Source organism: Pangasianodon hypophthalmus, chromosome 1 (assembly GCF_027358585.1).
Source record: "Pangasianodon hypophthalmus isolate fPanHyp1 chromosome 1, fPanHyp1.pri, whole genome shotgun sequence".
NCBI classification, from domain to species: Eukaryota; Metazoa; Chordata; class Actinopteri; order Siluriformes; family Pangasiidae; genus Pangasianodon; species Pangasianodon hypophthalmus.
Window position 1 is genome coordinate 5363883 of NC_069710.1, and position 11395 is coordinate 5375277.

General features: G+C 37.7%; 1 protein-coding gene across 1 annotated transcript; it reads left to right on the plus strand.

The window, feature by feature from the left end:
- The first annotated feature begins 624 nt into the window (after positions 1-624).
- Positions 625-3362, plus strand: lrrc30a (leucine rich repeat containing 30a). Its single transcript, XM_026914237.3, has one exon. It carries the CDS (start codon positions 928-930, stop codon positions 1804-1806), a length of 879 nt encoding a protein of 292 aa, XP_026770038.1. The 5' UTR covers positions 625-927; the 3' UTR covers positions 1807-3362.
- The last annotated feature ends 8033 nt before the right edge of the window (positions 3363-11395 follow it).

Genomic DNA, 11395 nt, shown 5'->3' on the forward strand with positions numbered 1-11395 from the left:
GTTTTTCATACCTTTTAAAAAAGTAACATTTCTTTTTTTACTTTCTAATTCTGTATGTCCCTTCTTTTTAATAACAGCATTCATTTCACTTTAATTGACAACTTGGGGCCCCCTGGTACTAAATCACTTACTCAAAATAGCTGGTGTGATGAAATCTTAGCGCTCCATCGTCTGAACATGACATTTAATATTATGTATAATATAACATGTTTAACAAATTTACTGCACATATTAATCTGTGTAAACATTATATGTGGTTATGAGCTGTTTATGATTGTAAAAACAATCATGTATGGAAAGAAGAAGCACTGAAAATTTCACTGAGTGTTCATCATAGTTCAGTAATGTTATTTATAAATTGATATGCCATGCAATACAACTAGAAAATGTATATGTGTTTTGAAGTCTGTAATCTGCACCTCTAAAAGACCTTATTATGGTCAAAAAATCTGCAATGGTAAGACATGATCATTCGTTAGACTCTATGTCCTCTTCAGAAATGGTTGTCCCATGCCTGTGCCAAAATCTAGGTTAGTTATTAGCGTTGAAGTGACAGGGGCAGCTGAAGACACAGGCAGTGAAACATGGTATGAGTCGTTCCAGCAATGTTGTTTGACGCTGTGATATGTTCCGTATCCTCTCTCCCTCCACTGGCTTTCAGCACTGCTCCTTCAAAATGTTCTGGACACACAAGAGGATCTTTACTATCTCACATGCACACGGACAGACAATTCTATCTGTATGTCAGAGGAATTCTGGACCAGAGAATGTGCTTTAAACTTCTTCAGCTCTCCTGTTCACTGCTCAAAGCTGAGATTCTGCTACCTCTGAAGAGATTAGAAGCAATGAAGATGTTTTGTGTTGTTTAGCTGCTTAGGGAGCCATAAGCCTTAAAACCTTAGAGCTGAGCTGAGGCACTGTGCTAGGATGGGAGGAAAGGAATCGAAGGAACCCACAAGCAAGGACATGAAACTTGTAGGAAGAAAGAGTGCAGCATGTGAGGAAACCCTGACATCATCCGACAGGATCCGCAAGCACATTGTGATGCAATTTGGTTACAAGGTGCTGAGCTTGGCTCGACAAGGTATGATTGCACCTCCTGATGAGCTATGGGAGCTCATAGAACTGCAGAAGCTTAATTTGTCCCTGAACTGCTTATGTTTCTTGCCTTCCTGTGTCGCACTCCTTCAGAACCTGGTTGTACTTAATTTGTGGGGTAACCAGCTCACCAGTCTGCCCCCTGAGATCGGGCAACTCAGGAACCTAAAGGTGCTCTTCGCATACTGCAACCATCTGACTGAAGTCCCTGAGGAGCTAGGCTCCTGTACAAAGCTGGAGGTCTTGAGCTTGGCAAACAACCAGCTCACGAGTCTCCCAGATAGTCTGTCTGCTCTCACGAACCTGCAGAAGCTCAACCTAAGCCACAACAATATTATGTATGTCCCAGCATGTGTCTATTCCATGAAAAAGCTGGTCTTCTTGCAAGTGGCCTGTAATAGGCTGGAGAACATCGCAGAGCATATCCAAGCACTGGCTGATCTAAAGATCCTTATTGTGGAAGAGAACTGTATTCATTGTCTGCCAAAGATGCTCTGCTGTCTGACCAAGTTAGAACTGCTCAACGTGGATTATAATGACATTCAAAACGTTCCTGCTGAAATGTACCAACTGAACAGGCTGGAGAAACTAGCTTCTCATCCACTGGATAAAGGACTCCATATCATGCATAACCCTCTGATCAAGCCAATTAAAGAGGTGTTAGATGGAGGTCTGCAAGCTCTTTATAACTACCTCAAGGCCAACTGAAATGCTGTGCCGTGAGAAATTAAAAGCGGACTATTTGATTATTTGGACTATTTTTCTTTTAAGGACATTCATATATATTTGGGAATTCATAAATTGCTCAAGGGTTATGTTAGCTAATGGAGTTTTCCACTGCTTTATTAAGAATATGAAAAAGACAATTATCGCTAATGTCTTTAATAGGATGACCAGAATTGAGAAATGTCAAGTCATGCTAAAAGTTGCGAATGAACACAAATGTACAATTAATATTCTTAATGCTATAGGGACTAATGGTAGAGGCAAAACAACATAAAAGGACGGCGTGGACCTCCTGGCAAAGAGGAGAACAGTGTGTGAGCGCTTGCTGGCTTGGTTATTAAAGTGTAAAAAGATCCCTCTGAGTATGTGAAGGTTGCTGATACTGAAATCTTTTCATTCTGCAGTGCCAGGACTTGAGGGCACGTTTAAGGTTCCCAGGAGCATGTTAAACAAAGGGCACCAGCTTGGCAGTTGTGCTAAACAAGCACTGGACTTCTTCTCCTTTGTGCAGCACTGAGTTCATTTGGAACTGTCTGTGAACTTGCTGACTCAGTCACGTTGACCCTTGTTGTCCACAGTCTTTTCTTGAAAGAAGAGATGCAATTATAACTGGCCTCTACCATTTTATACAAGTGTTGAACGTGTGTTGGAGTACAACGCAGAGACATTTCAATTACTACAAAAGAAAGGTCAGTGGTGCATCCTGTTGAAAAGTACAGGGCCTTTTATTTGAAGGGCATTGGGCTTATTTTCCCAAACGTTATGTACTATATAATTTCATCAAAAACAAGAAGAAAATCAGTAAGAGTGATCAGAATTTTTTCATATAACTAGACATCTATTGCTGGTACGTCTGAGTACCGTGTAGTGAGTATACTCGAAATAAGCTTACGGATTTTGCCATATTTTATATAGTAAATTTTTGTTTTGTAAAATATACTATACAGTTACAAAGGAGGGGGCATTCAATCAATCAGTTCAATGATTTCTTCAGGGTTAACTGTTTAACATAATTTTTTCTCAGGTTTTTAGTAAATGTTATTTACTAAATGTCCTTAAAGAATTTGGACAACTGCACACTTCCAGCACCAACAGTAACATGTCTAAGCTACAATGTTTTGTTCAGTTGGTGTTAATTTAGGTTTCATTGCTTCCCATTATTCTCTCTTCTCTTCAGTCCTTATAATCCTTTCTTTTACACAAGGAGCTTGAACCTTGTTTTTTTCTTATTTTGAGGTGACTTTTAATACAATTTCTAGGACACATGCATACATTAGGCTGAAATTTCACCATACAAGACTACTCTGGACTTGTGTGAATGTGTAAGATTCAGTTAGTTCACCACGTACATTTTCAAATTAAAGCTTATTTATCTTGATCTTATAATATATTATCTATTGCTTGTCCAAAATCTTTGAAGCGCATGGTTAGAGAATTGAATTTTTTCCCCACGATGCATAATTGTCTTAATGTTTAAATCTTAATGTTTCTTTAAAAAGTTTAGATAATTAGAGTACCATTACTACAATAAATGTCAAGCAAGACATAGTGTGCTGTCTGTGTTATTTCTATACTGTATACTCTATGTATTTTTACTAATATATATATATATATATATATATATATATATATATATATATATATATGTCTTCCTGTAATATTTCAGAGTTAAAACCATCCAAAAATTGTAATAGATTACACTGTTTATCTCCATTTACCAGAACTTTTGATTTCAGTGTACAGAGTCAACAGTCCTAAAAACAGTATTAATCTCTCCATTTTCTTCCCCAAGATATCACGTACAAGTGGCTATTTGTATGCTATTAGTTTATGTGGCCCATCAGCTGCTTGCGTCTCATTAGGTTTGTGATAAAATGGACAAAGTTACTTGGCAGTAGGCTCTCACATACCACAGCTCACTGATTCTGTACAGCCAAACAAACTAAGTACTTAGCAGTCCTGAGCAGGTACAACCACTCTGGCCTCTTTGCACTAGTCTTTCTTTTCTTTACCACCAGACCTAATGTTCTGTGCTCTGGCTAACACTGCATTCATAGTTATCTAATCATTTGCCTGTGCAAATTTAAATAAAACAGGGCAATATGAGCTGACTTCAAATGCATTAAATTTGCTTAAATGTGCTTTGTAAACATTCGAGCATAATAGATAACTGAAAGAATCACCAATTTGAATCACCAAACTTTCGGTTTGCTGGGAAAAGTGGCACTTTAAGTGTCACGATTGTATATGTTTATTTAAAGGCAATTTTTGGACCCTAACCTGATATCATTAGGTCCAAGTAGTGTAATCACTGAGGGAGAGTGGAAGAGTGACCTCTGCTGCTCACAACTGAGTTGGGGGCACTATACTGGGAAACATATAATAGGAAACATTGTCTGTAGACATACAGCTAATGGGATATTGCAATATACAGAGTATATGTATTATATATATGTATATGTAACACACACACACATATATATATGTGTGCGTATGTGTGCATACAGATAGATAGATAGATAGATAGATAGAGATATAGATATATATTGATATATTAATGTGTTATATAGTGTGGGTGACAGGTTGGTGTAGCAGGTGGCGTTGCTGCCTCACAGTTCCAGGATCCCTGGTTCTATCCTGAGTTTCACATGGGTTCTCTGATTTCCCGTCACCTCTTAAACATGCCAGCAGGTGGACTGGCTACACTAAATGTTTAGTGGGATTAGTGTGTGCGTGGGTGTGTAAATGATCCCCTGTGATACCATCCAGGAAGTATTCCTACCTTATGCCCAGTATTCCTGGGATAGGCTCTGAATTCACTGTGACCAGGATGAAGTGGTTACTAAAGATCAAAGAATATAAAATATGAAGCGCTGCATGATTTTTTGGCAGGCTGATTACTTAATGAGGGGTGTTTTCTGATCAGTGACTTGTAAGGCTGTGTGTGAGGACAGTGAGTCACTATCGATGCAAAAGAACTAATCTAATACACCAATTCCCTTATGTGAGCCACGTTTAAGACATGATATAAACAGAAAATGATAAAAATCTAGTCATCCGTCTCTCTTTCACACATAGACACAACATACAGAGAAACTTTAAAGCGAGTGAACACATGGATGACAGTGAAAAAAAAACAGAATAAAATGGAAAAGACATTTACCAAACTGAACCAGTGTTTGAATCACAGCCTCATCCAAGGTAAAATTACTAATAAATTACTAATATGACTCATATTGCACTTGAGTCATTTCCATACGCCTGATGTTACATTTAGTTACACTGACCATTCACATTTACACTATGATTGTATCCAACAATAGCAGCCGCTCACTGGAGACATGATGAAATTCGTCATGGCTCTGTGCACAGCCTGAATGAAAATCTCATGTGCCAGCAAGACAGAATCACCTCAGACCCCCCGTCTCAGTGTGAATAGGAGCATCAGGCCTGGGCACCTCCCAGTGAACCCCCCCTACCCCCCCAATTCCCTCCATCTCATACTCTGTGCTTTTTCAAGAGTGCAGTAGCTTTCTCTTATCAGACAAAATGGATCAGGGTGGCAGGGATGGTGAATGTTGCAGAGGTAATTATCTCCTTCTGGACTGAATTATATTGACCATTGCTCTAGGGGCCATTGTCCTGAGGACATTCTTGTCCATTTTTTATGTGTTTTTGTAGTGGACCATTGGTGCCCTAAAAAAAGAAAAAAAAAGAAAAAAAAAGAAAAAAAATTCAATTGTGTTTTATGGCTAAATGGATAGTAACACTCTAAATGGTTTGAAATCTGGATGCAGCATGATGACCATCAATATATATTTCCCTGTAGGCATAAACACACTGATCCTGTGACTGGTCTTTGCAGCAACTCAGAAACATGGTTACCTTGACCAGTGTGCACCACTGACCTTTCTTCTTCTGGAAGTCAGAGGATATTGCTTACTCTAAACAATGCAGTTATCTCTATATGCACTGAAATAACAGGCCTCTGTGATTTTCTCTCTATCTCACTCCCATGTTCCCCCTGGATGCTGATTAAACCACTTCATCTCTGTCACTTCCACTCATCCATTCAGAGCAGATTTGGTCCTGTTAGGGCCGCTTCTCTCTTGTTTGTGTCCTTCACAGGATCGTGCAGTAAATTTTGTGTCTCCTCTGCTGATGCTGTAGTGTACCTGAACTCTCAGGAGGTAGGACAGCAGCACTTTATGAAATTTAAGTGCAATCTATTCAGAGATAGGTAAACTGAATTCAGTGGCACTGGTTTATAAAAGTAGTATTATCTCAACTTTGAAAAGGATTAACTTGCTTTAGGTAAGAATAGTGAGCCTAATTATTACTATTACGAAGTGACTGATAATGCTTTTTAGAACACCAATGACTTGATCTTAGATCAATTATTATATGAAAATATAAAAATTGTATTTTACAAGAAAAGTGAGTAGATGGCTATGACAGGCTTGGGAGATGTGAGTAACTCCTGACTCTCTGACTGTCTCTGCTAATGCAGCGTCATCCTGAGATGTAAACTGTTCAAATAATACAGAAGAAGGGCAGTCTGACAACTTATTGACTGAATCACTAAACTTATCTCAGTGAAGAGGAAGCACCTGGTTGGTGCATGTCAAAAGGGCATGTTAACATGTGTGAAATAGTGCATCGGGCTGTACTTTCATCAAAACAGTCTTTAAACCCCTCATGACAGTATCAGTATAAAAGTGTACCAGTGTAAGCTCCTGACTTTCAAATACAACCAAAGCACATACATAATATTCATCTTTAATTTGTACATCTGCATGACTGCGGCCTCTAGTGGTGGGATAAGAAGGTCAGCATGACTTCTGGCTTTTATAATCTTGACCTCTGTGTCATGGGCCTGTGGAGTGATTCCAATATTGAGTCATTCAATCATCCTTAAATTGATTATTGTTGAGTTCTTGGAGCTCTGCATTTGTCATATTTGTAATATTTAAAAGGAGTAGGCATGGGAACAACAATTTATATTGTAGCAGATGGAAAATAATGACCAATGTGGGAGGACCTCAAGTTGCTTTTAAACCACAGACTTGGTGCCATTTATTTGGGACGAAAGTCTGCACTTTCACAAGAAAAGGATTCCTCATAGGCTCTTTAGATGATTTTAGCTTTCTAATGGTGTTCTAACTGGAACCTTTTCAGAAGGGGAATTCCACTGTTGTAGGGTTAGCCATAGACTTTTTAAAGTTCTCCCAAATAACCCATCAAGGTGCTAGATGTTATTTCAAAAACACACAAGATCAGTTCTAATTTTACATTTATCAGAGTTCACATGGCACATGGCGAGTGTTTTGCATATTGCAAAACTTGTATAATCAGGTTCTTTTCAATATTTCCATATTCCTTCTTTAGTACTACTTTATTTCTCAGAACTAAAGACTTTGGAGTTCTTGTTTCGTTCACTTAGGATTTCCTTCTTGTCCTTTTCTGTTAATGCTTTGGTAAAAATACTGCAAAGTACATGCAGTTTATTCACTGAAAGATCCCTTATTCATGACAATACCTACAATATTTTTAAGACAAATGTCTGAGGTCCAAGAATGATACCATGATTCCATAACATTCCATAAAATTTCTACATCTTAGAAAACGGCCAGTATAATTTGCCCATACCTTCTTTGATGTTCATTAACTTTTTTGTATTCGTGGGTAAACACTAATGAATGCAAGCTTTTGTAATCCTCTCAAGGTTAATATTTAATACACTAGTTATTTAATTACCATTCTGGTTATACCGGCTCTGGTCAGATGGTCATGTCCGCAGAAGCAGCTTGAATGGTAAATCCAAGGCTGACTATCAATTCGTTCATGAACAATAGAGGGTCTTAGGACCCCAAACCCCAACACACAATATTGTATCCTTCCTACCTACATGCTTTTCCATCCAGACCACTGAAGATGACAAATGAATGTTGATAAATGGAACTGTGGCCTAATACCTTTTTCAGGAATAAAAGATTTTGTATTCTTGGAGCCCAGCATGCTGCAATGTGGACACAGTAACCTTTCCACCAATCAATATATAACATGTCTGGACAAAGCCTGGGCACTGAGAGACATTGATTTCCCAAGAACTCACTGGTGTGTTTTATCCCCTAAAGCCACATGCTGGAACCCAATATAAAATCTTCAGGCACAAATCAAACAGAATTTGGAAGCTTCATGATTTTCATGTTAGTAAGGCAAAACCAGTCATATAGCGCCATAAATTGAATGAAAAGGCTACAGTGCTCATCAGGTTTAAACCTGCATGTTCAAATGTGTCATTCTTTTGCATTTTAACCAAATGGGTCTTTTCAATCACTTGGTGTCTGTTGGCATAACCTAGCTGAATGTGAGACATTGTAGTAAGCACAAAGAGAGAAAGACCACAGAGAGGAACCAGGATTTCTTAAAGAGTAAACCATTAAACTAATATTTTTAAAGGAAAAAACAGCTTTATTCAAAAGATATCATTGCAATTAAGTAAAGGTAGTGCAGCGCAAAATTTATTTATTAACCTATGCTCTCCTTCATGTCTTTGTACTCATCTTTGTCAATGCACTTTTAACAAGCTGACTATGATGAATAAATAAAATGTTTTGGTATGTGGTAGCCTTGAGCAATTTTGCTGCTAAAAACATTCATTGAGTAATGAAGGACATTTCATCTTCCATCCCTGGCTACACAATACACTTCCCAAATGAAAATGGTATAATAAATGGCAATGTGAAGAACTAAAATAAAATATTTTTTCTATTTTCTGGTCAGATCTTTTTTTTGGTGATGATGATTATAAATTGATGACCCAATTATTCGATTCCTCATCACTCCTATTACTTCTGTTGTGTCCAGGAGCAATTTTCTAATGAACTGCACCTGAATCCTTGAAATAATGGCAATAGTAGTAACCACAAGGCAACAACCATCACTACAGTCACAACTCTGGTTACTAACTCTCTTTGCAGAACTAAAGAGGGGAAATAACTACTTCCATGCATGCATGAACTACAAAAACATGTAGTAAAGGTTGATGTCTGTGCTTCATGACTTCCATATATTAGAAGAGAAGAAGGGAAAAGTGCTTTGGCAGAGTGGGATAAAATAATATTTTGACCTCAGCCTGATCCACCATCATCCTGGCTGACCATGAGTGTCCATACAAATGGATAGTCAGTTTAAGGCTGTTTTTCAGAAAATATTCCTATTTTCTTTCTTATAACGATATTTTCTACAATTTTCCAGGTATAATTTTTAGCCTTTTTCACTCATGGTATTCCTACACATGGACATTCCATTTAGTTTTCAATTAAGCAAAATTTAGAAAAGAGTGAAAATTCATAGGACATGCAAGTTTAAGTAATCTTAAAAAAACATATTTTGAAAATGTTTTCAAATAATTTATGCATGAAAGGGTTAATGCATGTCAAAATTTTGTAGCAGATGACTGCTGCATATTAAAAGCTAAAATCTGCCAAGAACTCTGCTTCAAAGCAAATGTGTATAAAAATTAAAACATGTTGAAGTGGCAATGATTCACAGTATCTGTTATATATCGCATTAGGCCTGTAAATGAAATACAGGCCTAATGACAAGTTAAAATAAAAACCAGTGGTTCTGTTATGCTGTGGACTGCATTTTACTGCCACGCTTTGGGTCCACTTATACTCTTAGAGGGAAGTCAGTGCAAATCATACAAAGTTCTTCTGACTGATCACCTTTTCCCTATGATGAAACATTTCTATCTTGATGGGAGTGGGCTTAACCAGGATGACCCCGCCCATATCCACAGAGTACTAGGGGTCACTGAATGGTTTGATGAGGATGAAAATGATGTAAATCATATGCTGTGGCCTTTGCAGTCATCAGATGTCAACTCAGTTGATCACCAATGAGAGCTGTTTCTCCATTGAGGGAATATATTTTGGTGTGAAGTGAATGGTGTTCATCCCTCAAGTACAGTTCCAAGAGAATTTGGTCCAGAGAAGCTGTTCTAGAGGCTCCTTGTGACTCAACACCTTACTAAGATGCTTTATGTTGGTTTTTCCTTTAATCCGCCCATCTGTATCTGTCTGAATGTAGTTTACTTTGTGTTATTAGTCCTTCTTTATGACCTCCGTGTACTGTTAAGATCACTGGCACCAACATGTACAGAGCTCCTCATAATGTACTAGTCTTATTTGACATATGTCTCATAGCACCCTTAATGTGGCTGATAGAGTATATCACAAAAACAAATAGTGTCTGCCCACATCAGTCTGTGTGGCCCTTGTAAACAAAAATGATAAAACCCTTGAAAAACTGACATCAGTCACATTTTCCTCCATTTAGTTTATATCTGCAGTTAAATTTATTGCATTCCCTGATGCAATTTATATTTGGCAGGTTGTAAACACCAAGATAACGCCAATAAAAGCCCTTTTCATTTATACTGTGGTACCCCCACCCACTACCAGGGGGCAAAACAGAGATTTGGGGTTACTTTATCACATCGTAGAAAACTTGTATCCAGTGCACTTGTACAGTTAAGTACAGACTTACTGGCACCTTTCATGAAAATAAGCGAAATAAATACATAATATGAATAATACATGCAAACTGGGATATGTTGAGCTTAAACATCTGCATACACATATTAACACAATAGTTTTTAAACACGAATCATTGACCTTAATCCATTACCAAATTTGTGCATTCAACAAGCATTTGTCTCTTTTGTGTTTCAAAGTTCATTGGTTTTCCCCATGGCGACTGATGACAAAAGGATTTTACATGTGTGCATACCTCAGGAAACAGGAAATAGCCAAAGGTCACATTAGACTTCCTGGAAACTGAAAGCAATGTAAAAAAAAATGTTTTTCTTTTCAAGGACGACAATTTATACTTATTTTAAATGTCCCACATATTATAGAGAGAAAATGCTATTACTGACAGAGAAATAAGTTATTTATCATTTTTGCCATTCTCTCATTCTCTCATTCTCTCGATGCATGACAGTGGCATACAGCAAAGATGCAGTCACTGTGTGTGTGTGGTGTGTGTGTGTGTGTGTGTGTGTGGTGTGTGTTATTTAAAAACACTGTGATAACGAGAGAAGGGGGAGATTAAGGACCTCCACATGGGATTTTGAGTTCTGGGAAACATATCAAGAACTCATGAGAAAATCAAATTCTTTAAATACTTTAAGGTATTTAAGGATAAACATTTAACTTGAATATATCCTAACCCTAATACCACAGAATATTTTCTACTGAAGGTGTAATCACAACACATTATTTCTAAATCCAAGAGTGTAACTGACACATATAAGTTAAACAACAATCAGTTGTCTTAATTCCCTTGACTTGTCTTTACTTAATTCAGTCCCAAACTTTAAGCAGTGCAACTTGCAGGTGAGTTTTATTGCCAATGACTCATTCACTCGTGGGGGCAATTTAGAGCAGCCAGTCCACCTACCAGCATGTTTTTAGGATGTAGGAGGAAACTGAAGCTCAGGACTGAATCATGCAGGAGCTGTGTGCACCAGAACTACCTGCGCCATCATAACTGTATTTAA

Excerpts from the sequence above, each read along its gene's own strand:
- lrrc30a (XM_026914237.3), top strand. The coding sequence starts at position 928 with ATGGGAGGAAAGGAATCGAAGGAACCCACAAGCAAGGACATGAAACTT.